At 35.1% G+C, this 19,786-nt stretch overlaps 3 protein-coding genes across 16 annotated transcripts in view; 2 read left to right on the top strand and 1 right to left on the bottom strand.

Moving 5' to 3' along the window:
• The window catches only part of LOC127839369 (peroxisome biogenesis factor 10-like), a 169,057-nt gene that overhangs the window by 69,646 nt on the left and 79,625 nt on the right, over nt 1-19,786 (top strand). The gene's annotated exons all lie outside the window — the stretch shown is intronic.
• Nucleotides 1-19,786, bottom strand: part of LOC127839362 (ZZ-type zinc finger-containing protein 3-like) — a 166,093-nt gene that overhangs the window by 82,007 nt on the left and 64,300 nt on the right. The gene's annotated exons all lie outside the window — the stretch shown is intronic.
• LOC127839358 (uncharacterized) lies at nt 563-18,038 on the top strand. Its single transcript, XM_052367712.1, has 8 exons — nt 563-667; nt 935-1,073; nt 1,249-1,606; nt 1,840-2,470; nt 2,906-3,085; nt 3,867-3,999; nt 4,163-4,329; nt 15,850-18,038. The coding sequence occupies exons 1-8, from the start codon at nt 582-584 to the stop codon at nt 16,028-16,030; spliced, it is 1,875 nt and encodes a 624-aa protein (XP_052223672.1). The 5' UTR covers nt 563-581; the 3' UTR covers nt 16,031-18,038.

Raw genomic sequence — 19,786 nt, 5'->3', positions numbered from 1 at the left:
TTTTGACTGTCTACAGACCCGGGGGGCGGGGGGTTGGATTGGACAAAATCCAAAGGAAGTAATAAGCTTTAAAGGGAGATGATGTCTATACCTGCCAAATGATAAATATAAATTTTATTTCAAAGCGACGCAGAAGGGAGCATTGTGTTTCTGACGAACATATCTCTTGTTTACAGATATTAAGCGCGCGTGCTCATGCCTCATTATTTACACGACAAAATTAATATTCTGTAGCGCTAAAACTGCAGCTTTATAGCGATTTTATTATTTCTTTAAAATCGGGGACGTAGAGGTATGATAAACAGAAAAACAGGTTACTGCCTGATCTTTTTAAAATATATCAGGCTCGGCACGAATAAAATAACTACTCGGCAAGCCTCGCCGTTATATTATTCTAAGCCTATCCTGATATATTACAAAAAGATCAGGCAGTAACCTGTTATTCTGTATATATCTTTACTTGTTATAAACTATAAACTTTGATGTCCTAGTGCATATCTGAATTTAAAATACAGTTATTTAACAATCCACACTTCGCTTTTTCAAATTAGGAAAGCAGAAGCAGGCGTTCTGGAAATGTAATGAGCGATCGTTTTAAGAAAGTTCTTGAAGGATTCCGGAATGTAATTCTTGCAAGTCAGAAAGGGAAACTTCAGAAACATTTCAGGTTATGTTTGCATAAAAAATTGTGGTCCATGTTATGTTTAAAATAAATTCGGATAAGGAATAAACTTGTTCTACTTTTAAATTTAATAACCTGACCATCTACTTAACCAAAACGTTTACCGAAGCTGTTGTAATGATTTGTTTATATTTCGTTTTATTAAATATATAAATGACAAACCAGTTAATAGTGTTACAATCTAACCGCAAATATGACCGTATCAATATATTAATTACTTAAACTTATTACACGTTTCTTACTGGTTCTCAGTTGGTTGGAGAGTCTCCTACAACACGTTCGAAAACATGCATTAGTAAGGATACAGTTTGCCAACGATACCAGTAAGTCGAAAGAAGATGTGAAGCAAGCTTTTAAAAAGCTACAGCTATTCGACGCGGAGTCAACAAAGGTGCTTGTGCAGTGTTCGCTTTGAATTGGTTCATCATGTGAATGATTTTTAAATGATGAAGGTGTATGTAACCAATGCTGAAAGATACGCCTTTATGCTTGTATATAGTGCATATTAATATAGTTTTGCACGACACACTGTAATTGATGCGTCTGATTTTCTATTTGTTTGACAGATGAAAGCGGACCTTAAGCAGCTTGCAAGATCACGATGTACGCAAATGGTGGTGCTGCTAGAAACACACCTGAATCAAACGACTGTTCAAAGCGATATCAAGAGTAGATTCTTTAAGAATATCAACATGCCACTTTCCGCTCATAACATCGACGAAATTAGAGCCGAGGTGAAGAAGTATATACAGGGTCTCATATTAGAAGACATACAGAAGTGGGAACAAGACTCTAAACATTACCAACGCACGGTTAAAATGATAAACGAGGAATTTGAAAAGAAATTTCAGTCTATTCGAGAAGAGTTTGAAGACGTTGAACGACTTGTGCATATTGAGAACGAACCCGACAATGATTTCAAAGGTTTGTTCTGTCATAAGTGCTTTAATTGGCAAATAATAATATAATAAAAACATGATTAAACCATATTTTTAAGATTAGTAAAACTATTCATATTAATGATTGCATTAGATCTTGTTACCTTATGCCCATTTGATTTCGCATTAATGTATTAAGCGGTAAATTAGTTTTAAGCTACATTATTGCTTGTTTCCTTTTTTTATGTAATTTTATTTGATAACCGTTTTTTGCAATAGGTACTGATGAAACACCAGTCGATAACTCTTTGACAGCTGGTGAAAAGGCATTTATTGCGTTAACATCACCTATATGGATACCTCTTGGCATAGTAGCCTTCTTGGTTGCCATTCCGGTTGCTTTTGGATCAGCTGTAAATGATGAAAGGAAATTGAAAGAATTTCAAAAAGACAGATCACCGTTTATGGACAAGTGGTTGAAGGAATCTTTGAAAGTATTCTTGAAAAGGAAATCCATTGACAAAACTGTGCTTACAAATTATGTTTTCATCTTAACGAAACGAATAGATCAAATGAGTGCCCGTATTGTTTCAGAGTCAGTACAAGCAGACATGGTGCATTTGGAGTCAATTTTGAAGGACACGCGTGAATCAAACGAAATTGTTGAGGATTTTACGGATTTAAAGACCACCGTTCAAGATCATATTGCGTCATTGAGATTGTTCGAACTACAATGTCTTGCAAGCGATAAGGTTAACTGTGTTGACATAACTCGTGTTAAAGAAATCGGTACCGGACATTTCTCAGACGTTTATGCAGCTAAATATTTGCAGGAGGACGTAGCACTAAAAGTTATTAAAACATCGCCCGCTACGATGTTTACACATTTGGTCGAGTTAGAAATATTCAGGTATGAACAAATGATATCTGTAAATTTTGCCTATGCTGTGTTTAAGTAAAACATGTGGGCATACTATTAATTAAATTAATTTACTTTTAGTTTTACATTAAAAACGTTTCAATATTCTTTCGAACTAAGTGTATATTGTGGCGCCTTTGATTTAACTTAATATTCTACAACAAAATTACGGTCGTGGTTTAAACAACGCAGTCTAAAATATAGCGCTATCTATATTGATTGATCTTGGAAGGCTATAAAGGTAATTTATGCAATACATATGAGACTCATCACGATTTCAATTACATTAAAGATACAGAAAATAGAATACAAAAGGTATGGATGACTCGTCGAAATTCAATAATATTGAAAAAGGGTATAACTCTTCAAGTCAACCGTTAAATTACTATGTTACTATTACTATGAGATTATGTTCATCTTCTACAGGAGGTTACATCACGAGCACATTGTAAAATTCAAGGGAGTATGTTACACTGACATGTTGCCAGCTGTGGTTGGAGGCGGAAAGCGTGAGAAGCTGAGCAACTTCCGGTTGATGTTCCTGTTCGAACAATGCGACACCAACTTGGAAGATTATGTATTTAATAATCCCAATCTCCAGTGTGGGTAAGGTTTTTTTCCCAAGACATTTTATTACAAGACTGGACACAGATACATGTACAAATACATATGCAACACAACTAAAGTCATGTGTTATCTATATCATTAGTCACGGTAAGTAACCGCCGTAGAGATCATTACCAAGCTTTAGTTTCTTAATAGAATTATTTCTTACGCTTACTATATCTTGCATATAGGTTAATTTTTAATCTACACTGTGTGACTATCCAGGGTGCAGAATCAGTGGGGTTTTCAGGGGTTTACACACGGGCTGGACAGAATATAAACACACCGTTAAGATGCGAATTTCTTAAGTTATTGAAATTCATTTGCAAAGATTTTTAGTGCATAAAAATACAGGTTTTCTTGTAGTTTGTGCCGATATCTTAAGGTATTAGAATAACTCCTTCAATACGTCTGAAATCGGTGACAAAATTTAAGGTTGGGTGAAGCATTACCGTATAAATGAATGCAGTACACATAGAAGCAAATGATTTACAAGAACACATTTTTATACAATAACGTAATTATCATGTTTTTATAATTTCTATTAACAACATTAAAATCTGTCTTTTATGCACTAGTTGCAATTCTTAAGAAACAATGTTTTAAAAAGTTATGAAAAACAATCACGACTTACCGGTTCCCATAAAGCCACGTGATCCTGAACCCTGCTATGTTATATTCGTATATCTCCCTGTTATTGCAGAAGTGGTGTTAAAACTTGTTGATATTGGTCGGATCATTTTGATCGTTTAACAATTATCAAATGTTTGTCTTCGTTAAGAAATACACCACACAACTCCAGAGGTCAAGCATCCCAGTTCTTTGGCCGAACAGGACAGGCTGTTTGCTCTGCGATGTTGTTCATTCATGGGAGAGGCTATGCGCATAGAAAAATGCACCTGAGAGGCGTTTTGGTAAGACATCGCCGTTTAAATGCTATATACTCTCAAACGGATACATACATGGACATGTTGTTGAGGGATGTTTATTAAAGATGTAAGCGCATACAAAAGTGGTTTATTATTGTTTAAACAGGTTTACCACCTTACTTTATGCAACAAATCACTTTTTACACAGTTACAAAACGGAACAGTGAAGCTTTGCGGACCAACTTGTAAGCCGGATACGAACATAAATGATGGATCTAGAATTTTGGCTCCGGAAGTTATGGTACAAGGAAACATTGGTAAACACACGGATATATTCGATTTAGGAATACTGCTGTGGGAACTTTGGTATGGAAGGTAAGACAAATGCAGACACTCAACAGTTATATGTCTGTCAAAAGTGTTTATTGAAGAAAACGCAATTCTGTTTAAAGGAGCAAAACGTTCTATATATATATATATATATATATATATGTACATTTATATTTAAGAAAAATCCAGTCCTATAGCAATATAATATTTTAGAATACTTGTATCACGACGAATGACAATATATGTTTAAATTGTTTTAGCCTGAAATGAAGCAAATTATTTATAATCAAAGCATTGCAATCAAAAGGAAAGCCAATTTATTTTATGTATGTTTACCACTTATTATTGGCATGTCACGTAATCGGATGTACTTTAGTGAAGATAAAACAAGTCTCTGATGTCTAAAATATTTCTTTTATTTTACTCTATTCCCTAACACCAAAATTGTACTATAATAATTTCAAAGTCAAAGTAAATAACATAACGTGAATAATTCCTAAGAGAAAGCGAGGCCCCGTCTGCCTATTTTGAGGATTATTTATACTGATCCCGTTGTGTATTCGCTTAATTCGTGACCCACGCCTGTCAACAAGTAATGGACGTCAATGTGTGTATCTTGACGTATATAGACAGATGATGTATGATCCCTACAGATTTTACACCGCCTGTAATCGCGGGCCCCTATGTAATTTGACAAGCCAATTTGTGTTCACAGGTGTATTCACACCTGGAACACGCATCGGAACGTCAGTCCTCTCGCTTAACGTATTTACCAACCATTTATATGCATTTTACGAGTCACGAATCTTGCTTAATGGATTTACTAATTGCCTATATGCATTTTGCGAGTCACGACCCCCATGTTTTCTGTTAGTTACATCTCGCTGAAATATTTCTATTGACTTTTCATAAAGTAACATATTCATTATAACCCATTACATTACACATCTACATAATCAATTTCAAATTTCATTACACCCTACCCGAAGGTTCTATTTCCTAAATTAGTTTGTTTATACAACAATAACACGACAATAACAACACAATAATGTACAATGAGATAAATTCTATGATTATATATATTATATGTATACCCTACCCGAAAGTTCTATGACGTTACACAACTCACTCTTTCAAATGATTTTTTTCTATTATTATATATATTATATGTATACCCTACCCGAAGGTTCTATGAGATAAATTCTATTATTATATATATTATATGTACATTACGTTACACAACTCACTCTTTCAAATGAATTTTTTCTTATTTCATGATATGAAAAAATTACGATGATGTCAACAATTTAATCATGAGATCTGTACGAAGATAAAATACTGTATAACTCTGAACCGACGAGATTCTAAAAATATTTCCTGTTATGAAATAATGATTTTTTTTTTTTTTTTTTTTTTTTGTTTACCAAACTTGGTGATGTCTATTACTAAGTTTACGTCTTTTGCGTTCCAGTAGTATTTGTTTGTATCTCTGTATGTGTGGTAACTGATGTGATGCATGAATGAGGGCTATATCTGGTAATGTCAAATGTGTGAAACAAAATGTACATACACGTGTGTTGTTGAAAGTTCTGTATGATGTGCCACATGTTGGATGATATCTAAGTTTACAACAAGGTGTTTGTACTGCTGCTATACTATGTTTTGAACAGAACTTACATAAAAGTTTTGATAAAAATTGATAACGTCTTTGACGTTGGTGGCCTTGAGTGAAATATTGTTGGATGCGGTTATGCAATTGAGTGTTATCTGTTTGAGCGAATGTGGTGATTGACATGTTGCGTATTTTGTTTGGGATGGATGTTGAATATTTTAATCGACGGAATGTTTGTAGTGATTCTAAAGAGTCAATGCCGTAGTACGTGAATATTGCTTTGCAAATTTGGTAATTGAGAATGTGTTGTTCATTTGTTAAATGATTGAGCATCTGTTGATGAAGAAGAGGTATGTTGAAATACGTAATCAAGAAAATCAATGTATCCACTTGAATTTCGCCAGATCTCATCATATAAGTAAAAATTGAAACATTATGTTCTTGTTCAAGGGTGGACATTTGTTCAAACGTAGTTATAAAATAATGTATTTCTTCTAATTGAGTTTCTTCAATGGGTAAAGTAATGGAAACTGGCAATTGAAAATTAAATTCTTTGTAAAATCTAAAAAATGATTGAAAGAAAATCGAATTAGTGATCCAAAAAGTAATGTGTACAAAGAGGTCAACGAGGTACATGGTTAATAAATGAAATATATAGTTATAAAAATAAGGAAATGTTTATATCAGTTTCGTCAGTGGACAACACAGTTCTTGTATGTTGTTTTAGTGGACAATAAAGTTAGTGTAGCTGGGCGTCAGCGAACAATGTTGTTCTTGTAGAGTTGGCATCAGCGGTTGATGTAGGTCTTGTAGACTGGGTGATATTGGACGATGGAGCTCCTGCAGACTGGGTGTCGGCAGACGATAAAGTGGGTGATATTGGACGATGGAGCTCCTGCAGACTGGGTGTCGGCAGACGATAAAGTTTGTGAAGTTTGGTGTCAGTGAACGATGCTGGTCTTGTAGAGTTGGCGCCCGCGGATGATGGGTTTCTGGTAGATTGGGCGGCAGCGTCCGGTAGAGTTCTTGTAGTTGTTGGTTTGACTCTGCGGTAGAATAACTCGTGGAATCAAAATCATCGTTAGATACAGTTCATGGTGTTGACATTAGTCTTGGTAAATTATATACAATGTGGCAATTACACATATTTCAAACGTTCGTTGCAGAGTATACGAGTGTTCAACGCATCTTGGTTAACTATAGACAACATCCGAATAATACATGTTCCAAACATTCTTTGAAGATTATACGAGTGTTCAACACATATATACAGTCACAATAGATGAATACGGGTGATATATCGATCGATGTAGTAGTGCACTAAACAATTGTTCGTAGATTTTAGTTGTCAAGTATATCGTTCTGTTCATTATTGACGATAGTAGGTAATATCCAGTAAACAGCCCATGGTGCTGTTTATGGTTCACAACTTGGTTGTTGACAAGTTGTTATCGCCAAGGATCATCCTGGTGTCGTCGTCTGGAAGGATTTGTTACCCTCGTAGAGACGGGTATAGGGATGACAGTGTTCTCGGTCGTTGTGGGGGTGCTGAGGGCTTTTTGACCTCAGACACGAGAGGTTCGTGCGCCACATCACAGGAAGCCACGCCCACATAACCCGGGGGACTGATTTCTCCCAGGTGCATATCATCGTTGGCAGATCGGAATTGGGTAATTATGGGACGATTAGATCGGGTCATACGTTTACATTTACAGTAAATAAGGAGTGCTGCACCAGAACTCAGAGCGGTCGCTACACCTATGATAATGTAACCCCATAATGGGAAGTCACCTGATGTCGTGTCAATGTCATTTAATTGTCTGATACTCTGCAGTTTTGTTATTCAAGCTTCCATAGGTATTTCTCTGATGTTTGATAGTTCATGAGGCATTTCGGTTTTAGTGAAATTAACGAGAGAGGTATGGAATGGTTTCCAAATGGAAGAACCCTTAAAGGTAGGTATGTCGAGTTTGTCGGTCTGAAGCCGGGTTTGACTGGAGTTAATGTACCAGGCATTTAATGTAAAGTATTCATTGTATGCGCGACAGTTCATGGGTACATTAACAATGTCTATGGGAGCGATAGCGCGAGCGGATATTTTATTTTGGGAATGATCTTGACATATCGTCACGAGGCGTAGGTCTTGTCTAGAGACTATCGCCCAGTTACCAGATCCTAAATATTTGGCATCAGGTAAGACGGTGTTAGGGTGTATGATCACCTTGCAATAATCCTTTATGTGCTGAGTGTTGTTAATCATAATGGCTATGACGCATAATTTAGACATGTCTACTTGGTAGAATGGGGATTGTACGTCACATGTATGTCGCGCTTGACAAGTTTTTAGTTCGTTATTTGTCAATAGGCAGTAGTGATTTCGCGCTTGATCAATCAAGAAGCCCTTAGTTTCCAGTTCGTATCTAGCGGACATGTTATAGTGGATCTTATTGTCATTGATAGTTTCGTTAATGGGTGAGTAGGGCATATCGAAATTGAATACTTCATATACCTCGAAAGAAGCTCCTATCTCGAGGAGAGGGATGTCCATTGTAATGATAATAGTAGTAGGTGACATTACGACGGTCGTTGAGGTAGATTGGTAATAATGCCATAGGTCGGTCTTGGGATTAGCTGGTAGTTGTAAATTATTAGGCACTTTTGTCGCAATGTCTAATAGTACGTCTTTCAGGTGAATAGGTGAAATAAGAGATGGAAAAAGTTTGCCAGTGCTGAGCATATTAAGTTGTCCTTTAAAAGTTTCTAGATATAGTGATGCGTGGAAAACAGCCTGACGTAATTCATCAATCATGATCTTAAGGGAGTTGTAATTAACCGTATAATCTTGAACAGCATGGGTCATTGCCTGTAAACGTTCATGTGTGTGCATGATTTTGTCGTCAAGTTGTCTGAGGGTAGATATCAGAGTGTTAATGGAGTGGCGATTCTCAGTTATGTGTTGTTGGGTAACATTGAGAATAGATAAACTATTTTGTAACACATGGATAATAGTTTTCTGGCTTTCTTGAAGTCGATTAACGTGTGTTTGAATATTACGGATGTCAGAATCGTCAGCTGTGCCGAAAAGAAATTTAAAGAATCCGCCTAGGGGTAACAATGAGCGTTTCTGGGTATGACTGAGCGTTTTATAATCTAGATAGCTGTCAAGTACGTTGTCATGGTCAGAACGGATGTATTCGATTTCCGTATGGAGTTGTGCTAATGATTGTTCAAAGGCGTCTGTTTGTAAAAGTAGATCATTTCGTTTGAATTGGAACATCATGTCTTTCGTGGTATTTGTGATATCGTTTAGTCTTGTTTCAAGTTGGGTAAGAAATGTAGAGAAGACGTTGGTATCGAGAAGTAGGGCTATTTGCCAATGAGCTCTGGTCACAGACACTTCGTTAACTTTTTGAAATATAACATTTTCGTTAATCTCAAGTCCCCCGATCATGCGCAACGATAATATAAAAACAAATGATGGCAACATCATCTGAAATATTACAAAGAAGAAGTATATTATCCGATTTGGTTACTAACTAAATGCTATTTACATAACTTGAGGTCATTCAAACGTATAGACGTCAACGTTGCTTGTGTGGTCGTTACGGTAAATATTACATATGATCAGCTATTGCCTCTAGGCACGTGAAAATCACTTTCTTAATAGATTTATTAGATCTCTGACGTTGTCGTATGGATTTTCTTTTTTTGTGCTTAATAGCTTTTTCATCAATTTGCATGTTATTATCGGTCGAATCGGTGTCCGATTGACGTGGGGGCGGATATTGTTGTTCAGCCCTATCGTATTGATGTGTGTCAGATTCGCTAGAGTTTGACGCATTGTATTTGAATTGTTTTTTTCGTAAATGTTTTTGCAATTCTGCTAAGGGGATGTCTTCCTCCTCGTCAGAATTGTCCCGAATTTGACGAGTTTGCCTAGTTATGATAGGTAACCCTTGTATTGACTTACTTAAATCACTATCAGACTCACTAGTTTCGGCAAAAGCTAAATTTGCTTTCCTTATGGGGCGTCCCATATTAGTATTTGATATAGGCCACTCATTTATATTAGCATGTCTTATTTGGTCAGCATGGACTTTAATAGTTGAGTTGTCTAATTGATTCTTTATTATGTATGTTAACGGTGATTTTTGTTCGATAATACGATAATATGGTCTCCATTTACTGTCTAATTTATTTGTACGGTGTAAGTTCTTATAGTAAACGGGGTCATTAATCTCGAATTTAATGTCTTTTGTATTTTTATTCGCATATTCGGCTTGTTTATCTTTAGATTTTTGAATTTGTGCACACACCTTTTTAAATGATTTGTGTTGTTCTTCTAATATTATTTTATGATAATCTTCGCCGTGATATTTACGCCTAGGTTTTAACAAATTGTCTATTGGTAGGATGGGGTCTCTGTTAAATACTAAAAAGAAAGGCGAATGTTTTGATGTTTCTGAATGGGAAAATCGCATAGCTGCCAAAGACATGTTTAAATGTAAATCCCATTGTTGTACGTTTTCTTGTACGCGTTTTGATAGTATATTGTTCATAGTCGAGTGAGAGCGTTCATTTTTACCGTTAGCTTCTGGGTGATATGTGGACGTTTTGACATGTTGGATATTCAGGGATTTTAATGTTTCTGTAAACGCCGTACTAGTAAACTCTTTACCATTATCGGTAATTATCCTTATGGGACATGAATGACGACAATAAATCTCGTTTACTAACAGGTGTATTACGCTATCGGATGACTTATCCGGCGACGGAAAAGCCTCTATATATCCTGAAAATTGATCCACGAAACATATTATATATCTATTTCCGGAAAGCGTTGTTGGGTATGGTCCGCATATATCTATGGAAACGACCGAGAAAGGGAATGGTGGTATTGCGGTTTCTGATGATACGGGAGCTTTAATTGCTTTCAAGTTTCTAGTTTGACAGACAATACATTTCGACACGTAATCATGCAATTCTTTGAACATTTTAGGCCAATAATATTTCTCTTTTATGGTATGAAAAAGTCTTTGAGAACCACCGTGTCCATTTTCGTCATGATATTGATTAATAATTAAACCTGTCAGGTGTTTAGGTACAAAAAGCCTAAAGGTAGGTTCTTCATCGACGCTCGATATATAGTATAATATCTCATCAACCATAATGAATTTTCCATCTTCGTGTTTGTTTAGTTTCCCTAATTTTAATCTCGTTTTAATCTCAGATATGTGTGGGTCTTTTCCTTGTTCAATTTCCATGTTACAATCGTTTATTTTATCGGGTTCGATTGTCTCGTTATTCATAACCGTTTGTGGGATCGTGCTAGTATCAATTACTTGTCTGTGATCGATATGCGTAGAGTCAATTACATTAATTTCGCGCGCCTGGTTTTGTCTATTTATTTCCGAACTAATCGTATAATGTTTATCGTTAATATCTAATTCTATTTCCGTTTGTTCGTCTCGGTCATTCGTTATTTTGGTATTCGGTGGTCGGCTTAGAAAGTCGGCAATTATGTTCTTTTTTCCCGATATATACTCAATTTTGCAATTGTAACCTGCTATACTTAAGGCCCATAATTGTACTTTCTTGTTTTGCATCGGAGATTCAAGAAGGAATTTTAACGGGCGATGATCCGTTTTGATAACAAATTCGGCGTTGTGTAAATAATGGTGTAATTTATTTAGACTGTAAAATATGCTGTAACATTCTTTCTCAATAGTACTATATTTACATTGCGTTGGGTTTAATCGGTGTGATAGAAAGAATATCGGTTTTTCCCCTACATAATCTCCGGTTTCATTATCCCCGCATTTTTGAGTTAAACAAGATCCAATGCATTTATCTGAAGCATCTGTATACAGAATATAACCTTTATTCGGGTCCGGATAGGAAAGGTAAGGAATTTGCGTGAACGAGTCTTTTAATTGTAAGAAACTATCTTCACATTGTTTTGACCATGTAAATGGGACATTCTTTCTCGTGAGATTAATGAGAGGCTCTACTACTTCTGAATACGACGGACAGAATCTCCTATAAAATCCCGCTGCACCTAAGATAGATCGTACATCGCGTACGCACTTTGGTCTAGGGAATTGTCGGATCGCTTCTACTTTTAACGGATCTGGTCTTATACCGTTTTCATCTATAATGAAGCCTAGGTATCTAGTCTCCCTTTGTAAGAATTGACATTTTGATAGTTTAAGCTTTAGGTTATGCTTACTGAGACTTTGCAGTACTGTATCTACGTGTGATAAATGAGATTGTAAGTCAGGTGAAAATATTAGAATATCATCCAAATATGCTACGGCGAATCCTTCACAACCCTTAAGTACTTTATTAGCTAATTCTTGAAATATCGATCCCGCCCCAGACGCACCGAATGGCATAACGTTAAAGTGAAATAGACCCCTAAACCCTGAAGCAAAAGCCGTTTTTTCTCTGTCTTCTTCTTTTATAGGTATTTGCCAATAACCCGATATTAAATCTAAACTGGTGAAATATTTACTTTTCCCTAATAACGCCAATATATCATCGATTAATGGTAATGGATATGCAATTGGTTTTGTAATTTTGTTAAGCTGTCTGAAATCGACGCAAAATCTTTTCTCTTCTTTATGATCTTTATTTGAATCAAGGTTATTTTTCTTTTTGTCTACTAAAACAATAGGGAAACTCCACGGACTTCGCGACGGGCTTATTATGTTTGCCGCTAACATTTCGTCAATAGCTTTATCTATGAATACCTTATTGTTTAATGGTGTTCGATACGGTCTTAATTTAATGGGAGGATGGTCCCCTGTATCGATGTTAAATTCCATTGCTGTAGTTTGTGTTAGTTCTAAATTATTTCTTGCGAAGAGAGTTCTGTGTTTTAAGAGTATTGGAAGAATATTTTCTTTTTGATCTCCAGCGACATGTAAATCTGATAGAATCTCATCTTTAGACAAACCTGATTTGGGTGTATTGTTTTTGATAACGCTTTCGATAGAACATATTTCATTATCTTGGATAGATTGAAGTTGGCCTATGGGACAATTACGTCTTAGTCTAATCGTTTTATGGGTATTGTTTATAATTAGAATAGGGAATTTACGATCACGCGTTGTCTTGACTACTGAGTTAACGATTGTTAAACCGGGTTCGTTATCAAAGAAAGAATTACTTATTCCAGTAAAGTCATAATTTTGATTTGAGCGTAAGCTGTTTTTTTTCGTCCTAGCAAGGAGTCTATATGCAGTTTGTGGTTTAAGAACGGTATGCCTAGTTAGCCTCGCTATTACCGAAAGGTGTACATCTTCTTCCAGAGGTACATAACAATCTTTTATTCTTAAACATCCTAGATCAAAGTATACACGGACACCGTTGTCTTGTAAAAAATCTCTCCCTAGTATTACGTTCCTATTAATGTTTTCAACGACAAAAAATGTATGTTCAATATATATACTCCCTATTTTAAATTTTAATTTTACATTCCCGCGAATGTATAGCGAGTTACCATCGACCGCTTTTAGATTAATTTTTTGTCATTTTAAGTGGTGGTTTGTGTTTTAATAGATCATAAGCTCTTTTACTAATTACAGAAAGTTCTGCACCAGAATCTATCAAGCTCCTAAATTTACAATTTCCTATTGAAATGAGGCAAGAATTTGGGTTTCCACACAAAGCAATATTATACGTCTTTACGTTTCCGTCGTTACCATAGACCCCTTTTTGGTACGACGTTCCTAGTTTTTTTGATTAAGGTATGGTTTTCTTTGAGTACATTCTCTACTGAAGTGTCCCAATTTTCCACAATTCCAACAGTCTATTTTGTCTTTCCAATTTTTGTCATATTCGTTCTTACGTGCGTAATTGTTTTGACCTACCGCGTATGCATTTATTTCGTTTTTCCTACGTCTACAGTCTTGTATAACATGACCCTGTCTCTTGCAATACCTGCAAGTGTTTGATGGTCTCAAATGATCGATTTCCATGGGAACAGGTCTATTAAGTGGTGTTTGAACTTGATTATGACTCAAATGTGACCTTAATTCGAATCTTGCTCTTACATTTTGTTCGGCTAATGCGGAATTGACTGCTAACGCTAAAGTAGTTGGATTTTCTCGCATTAATTTAAGGCGTAAATAATCATGTCTCAGGCCGTCAATGAAAGTTCCAATTAACTGACTTTCGATCATCTCGAGGTTATCCTCAACATTTTCATACGCTTCACTAGATAAAGACAGAAGTCGTTCCGCGAATAATTGGACATTTTCGTCGGGTTTTTGTTTGAGTGTTTTTAAGAGAGCGAGAGCATAATGAGGGTCCTGGATTTCTGCGAATCTTATCTTAAGTTCATTTTTTAAGGTTGCCCATGTCTCATCAGGAAAATCAGTCAAATACCTCTGAATGTAATCGCTAACAAGTCCCCTACTAGATTGGTAAGCTACTAACTTCAATTGATCCCCCGCCAAACGTGAAAGTACCCCATATTTCTCTATGTTTTTGATCCAATTTTTGTATTCTTTAGGATTTCCGTCATAAGTTTGAATTACTTGTGAGACGCTTTGAGTTCCGATAGCATTTGTTACTCCTCTAATTTGTTCGCTTAAATTTTGAAAGAATTGTGGAATCGCTTGATCTGCCATCTTAGATAATTAACCATAGGAAAATAAGTCAGTCACTCACCGAATATTTGCCCGTTCGTTGTGGAGGTCCGGCACGTCTTCTTCCCTCTGGCCCGTGAAAGAAGTGGTACTTCTGGTTGATCCTCTGGTCACCGCGCACCAGTTAAACACGTGTCACGTAATCGGATGTACTTTAGTGAAGATAAAACAAGTCTCTGATGTCTAAAATATTTCTTTTATTTTACTCTATTCCCTAACACCAAAATTGTACTATAATAATTTCAAAGTCAAAGTAAATAACATAACGTGAATAATTCCTAAGAGAAAGCGAGGCCCCGTCTGCCTATTTTGAGGATTATTTATACTGATCCCGTTGTGTATTCGCTTAATTCGTGACCTACGCCTGTCAACAAGTAATGGACGTCAATGTGTGTATCTTGACGTATATAGACAGATGATGTATGATCCCTACAGATTTTACACCGCCTGTAATCGCGGGCCCCTATGTAATTTGACAAGCCAATTTGTGTTCACAGGTGTATTCACACCTGGAACACGCATCGGAACGTCAGTCCTCTCGCTTAACGTATTTACCAACCATTTATATGCATTTTACGAGTCACGAATCTTGCTTAATGGATTTACTAATTGCCTATATGCATTTTGCGAGTCACGACCCCCATGTTTTCTGTTAGTTACATCTCGCTGAAATATTTCTATTGACTTTTCATAAAGTAACATATTCATTATAACCCATTACATTACACATCTACATAATCAATTTCAAATTTCATTACACCCTACCCGAAGGTTCTATTTCCTAAATTAGTTTGTTTATACAACAATAACACGACAATAACAACACAATAATGTACAATGAGATAAATTCTATGATTATATATATTATATGTATACCCTACCCGAAAGTTCTATGACGTTACACAACTCACTCTTTCAAATGATTGTTTTCTATTATTATATATATTATATGTATACCCTACCCGAAGGTTCTATGAGATAAATTCTATTATTATATATATTATATGTACATTACGTTACAGGCACTAGCACTTGGCACTCATACTAGTGCTTGTCCGTGAAAACGTTTGCTTACTGTGAACATGTTTTAACACAGAAATGCGCTGTGTGTTTTAATTAACGACTTTTTCGAATGTAGAAAATGTTTTAAATGTATACCAGCAAGGGAAATATAAGGTGATAAGTATATGCAATATTTCATGTGCCTAAAACGAGGTCGTTGTTTTGCGAACCGCAAACCTTTATCAAATATGTATTTGAATAGTCATTCTTTTACTTGTATTCGTCCTTTTATCTTAGACGGGCCGCGATAGATTTGAAAAAGATTCGATCTATAACCTGCAGACAGCATCCTGATTGCAATGCCAAGCACGCAATGCCGGAGGGTCTGGCACGTGTTGTAGAGAACTGTTGGGCGCTAAACCCAGAGGATAGACCTGGTGCCGGTCTGCTGTTGCAAGAAGTGTATTCGATTATGTAACAATAGATGCTTTAAAGCTGTTATTGATGGTTTTATGTACCGAATTGATGCGTTACAACAACAACGGATACAAACGTATATATTTTAGGTTTGTCGTTTGAAACAACATACCTCAATACTGGTCTCGGATTGATACTTTGACACTAAATACCAAAACTACATTTTTAGTTGAAATGTGTTGATGTTATTATTAAAAGCGGCTTATGGGCACATATCAGACTGTGTGTTTTATTATGTGTTTATGTTTGTTTGACGCGTAAATGTACATCTTTTGGATAAGGCTACACTAGGGGTTTAACTATATGAAGTTGATTACAATGCTTAACGTTTAAAGTATAGACTGTATATACATTAATATTTTTATACTGAAGAGTATAAGTTAATTTAAGATAACATCAATAATGCAAAAGACCTACAAAACAATACTACATATACAGCGTTTACAAAAAAGATTCGTATGAACGTACATTTTGTTGAACATATAAGAATGATTATGCAGAATTTTTTAATGTCGTGTTTCTGTGCAAGTGTACATGACCAATAACGACAAAATACCAGCATAGAAATAAGAAAGAAACACGTAATACTCTTTTCGCTACATTGAATCTGTGCACTTTGTTTTCTTTTTAAGAGAACACTTAAACAAATACATACGTGTACTGGTTTATAACAAGTCTGAACAAGATATGTGTCAATCGGGCACATTGCCCCCTGTTTCCAATTCCGTATCATTACTCCACATACGTACAAGATATGTGGCTTAATTGTTAGAACTACGTGTTGTTTTATGATAAATTCATTCTCTGAAGTAACGGCGATAAATGACATGCGTGTGTTTTGTAATTAATATGGGCTGAACAAGAGGTCGAGCAGGCCTTTCAATCGGTTTAATCTGTCAATACTTTTCATTAATTGTTCCAATGAATCGTCTTGTTCACTTGTATGCTTAATTTTGATGTGTATGTATTGTTATGAATTGTATATGCAACATATCACATTACATAAATACCCGACTGGAGGAAGGTATAAGATTTGTTCAATAATCCATATATTTTTAACTCTACATATGTTTTCATATTTGATCTTTGCATCTTGCATAATATATCTTGGTCACGTTACCGTACATAATTTACATCAACATGGAAACTCATATTCAAGCATAGTACAAAATTTGTATTTACTTTAATATAATAAAACATGAATGTGTTTTGCCCATGTTTCTCTTATATATAATCGATATGCTAAAATGCATCGGCATTTAATAATCATACAATAAAACTTAATCAGATGCTGTTTTGACAGTTTTCAGAAATGTTATTGACAATTATCCACTATATTCATGTTATCCTGTCGAATCGTGTTAAATATTTTTATAAAGTATATTTTTCTTGAGTCCTGTTTTGGCCGCCAGTTTGTTTAACTAAAATGGTATTCATCTGCAATGTCACGTGAATTACTACAAAGAGTTACAATATCTTTCTTTCCTATGCAAGCGATTATCACTGAAACTACTCGTTTGAATTCTTAATGGAGGCTTGACATTCTTAGAGAAATATTTGAGAGTTTTAAGTGAGACATCACTATATCTTTCCTATTCAAACGATATATTACATTATTTGTACACTACTAAACCTGAATATTGAATTGTATGTTGCAAATAATGCAAATATTGCAAATATTGCTTAATGCAAACTATTTTGTGTATTTAAAAGAAATGTGTTTTTGTTAAAATTAGGATAATTTTTAAACACGTACGCAACCACAAATCATGTAGGCGATTTTGTTACATTTGTAGACCAATTTCTTTTCCATTACTATTGTTTTTCAGAGCATCGTTATAAACAACCCTTAATATACTATTACTACTATCTTTCATTTTAAACCAGTGTTTTTTTTTCGGATGTGTATGTTGATATAAAGTGAATATCAGCCCAGTGCCACATAAACTGCAGCACAAAACGCATTGATTACTCTTTGTATTGTTTTACAAAATTAAAGGTAAATTCTTTCTTGTTCCTTTGATTTCGTATCTCCCCAAACATCGCAAGAATTTTTCAGCATTGTTGTTACAAATGCATCGAATAGTTGACAACATTTTTGACTAAAGATCAAAGACGGCGATTTTGCAAAATAGAACATTGAAGGATTTTAAGGCCTTTTCATTAAGACGTTCAATGCTGTTCACAAACTTTCCAGTGTAATTGAAAGCAGCACGTATATAGTTGAAATCACGAACTACTTCTATTGTTGACTATTATAGGTCAATGTTTGATTTGCTAAGAACGCCCAACGTTTTCAGAAAACCATGTTTTGTTCATGTTGTATTTACTGTCAGACAATATGTACAACCATATGAAAATAAAAGATCTAATTATCGCTGAGGTTCTTTAGAAGTTTTACCTTTTATACAACAAAAGCAAAGTCAAATCATATATGGATAAGCATGCATCCAGGCTACACTGTAAATAAAGCTCAAAAGAGCTTACACCACAACCCCTTGTTGTAAACCAATAAAAAACTGAACTATTCAGAATAAGAAGAGCATACCTTACCACAAGATTTGACTTTTGGGTAAATGTCTTTAACAATTCTAATAAATTTTTATGTAGTATTGCACTTTGGTTAAACATGTTTAAAACTGTTATTGATAATTCTATCGATAACTGTTTTAAACATTTTTAATGAAAGTGCAATGCTATACTTAAAATAAAAATATGTCATCGTGTCCAAGTGTATGAAATAGAGCCTCATATTTTAATTGAGCAATTTCTGAACAAGATAATATAAAATAAAAATTTGGTTCGGATTTAGAACGCCCTTTACAAAATCCGAATTGCGCGCCCGAAATATTGTTTTGTCCGTACAGAACTTTTCATTGCGTTTATTTAGGACTGTCATAAATAGCTCAGACAAACAAGTGTAATACCACGATAATTATAAACGTCGATTTTGTCGCTTTTTTGTAATGGTAATATAAAGCCTTCCATAAAGCTTCTTGGGTAGTACTCTGAATTTAACATCATGTTTAAATATTGCATAAATGACTAGAAAGAACACCGAAAACCTTCTATAAAATACTCCTGTAAGCTTTATGACGCTCGAGCGATTTAACTGCACTCTGTTTTGGCCTGGGGCGTAGCTCCAAGGCCATAGTAATGATACTAATTTCTGAGCCTATCCGAATTGGCTGGCTGTCAAAAACCAAATTCCCCAAAATCCGATTTATCACTTATTTCGTGCACAATAAGAGTAGTTATTCGCAGATCTCAATAATCCGCCTTGTAAATACAAAACATCACTATATAACATGACAGTGTCATAAAAAAGGTAAAACATATTATTGGGGCAAAATTGCTTAGCATTGGCTACGACATAGTTTTTATTGTTTACATATTCATGCGATAATAAGTTCCTCACTTGACGGATTAGGCCGGAACGATACGAGTGTTTACGGAGAAAGTAAGAAGAATTTTTTTTGATACATTTTTTGAAGACTTATATTTGGTATTTATACACATATTTTAAAATATTGTTGATTTATTTTGCGTTAACAAGACATTTTAGAAAAAAAGTAAATATTAAACAAATATTCATTCTCGGAAATAGACCAAATAACCGGAAATGGTATTTCATTGCGCAGATCGAGCGTGAAAAGTTCTACGTGAGACAAAGTACACAATATGTACACCGTTCTTTATCAGGGTAAGTGGATTTTCGTTTGTATACACATTACAAAGGAAGTATGAGTGTTTTTCA

The sequence above is a fragment of the Dreissena polymorpha genome, chromosome 7, assembly GCF_020536995.1.
Source record: "Dreissena polymorpha isolate Duluth1 chromosome 7, UMN_Dpol_1.0, whole genome shotgun sequence".
Taxonomy (NCBI): domain Eukaryota; kingdom Metazoa; phylum Mollusca; class Bivalvia; order Myida; family Dreissenidae; genus Dreissena; species Dreissena polymorpha.
The sequence above is the reverse complement of the archived record's forward strand: the minus strand, read 5'-3'. Positions and strand labels throughout refer to the sequence as shown.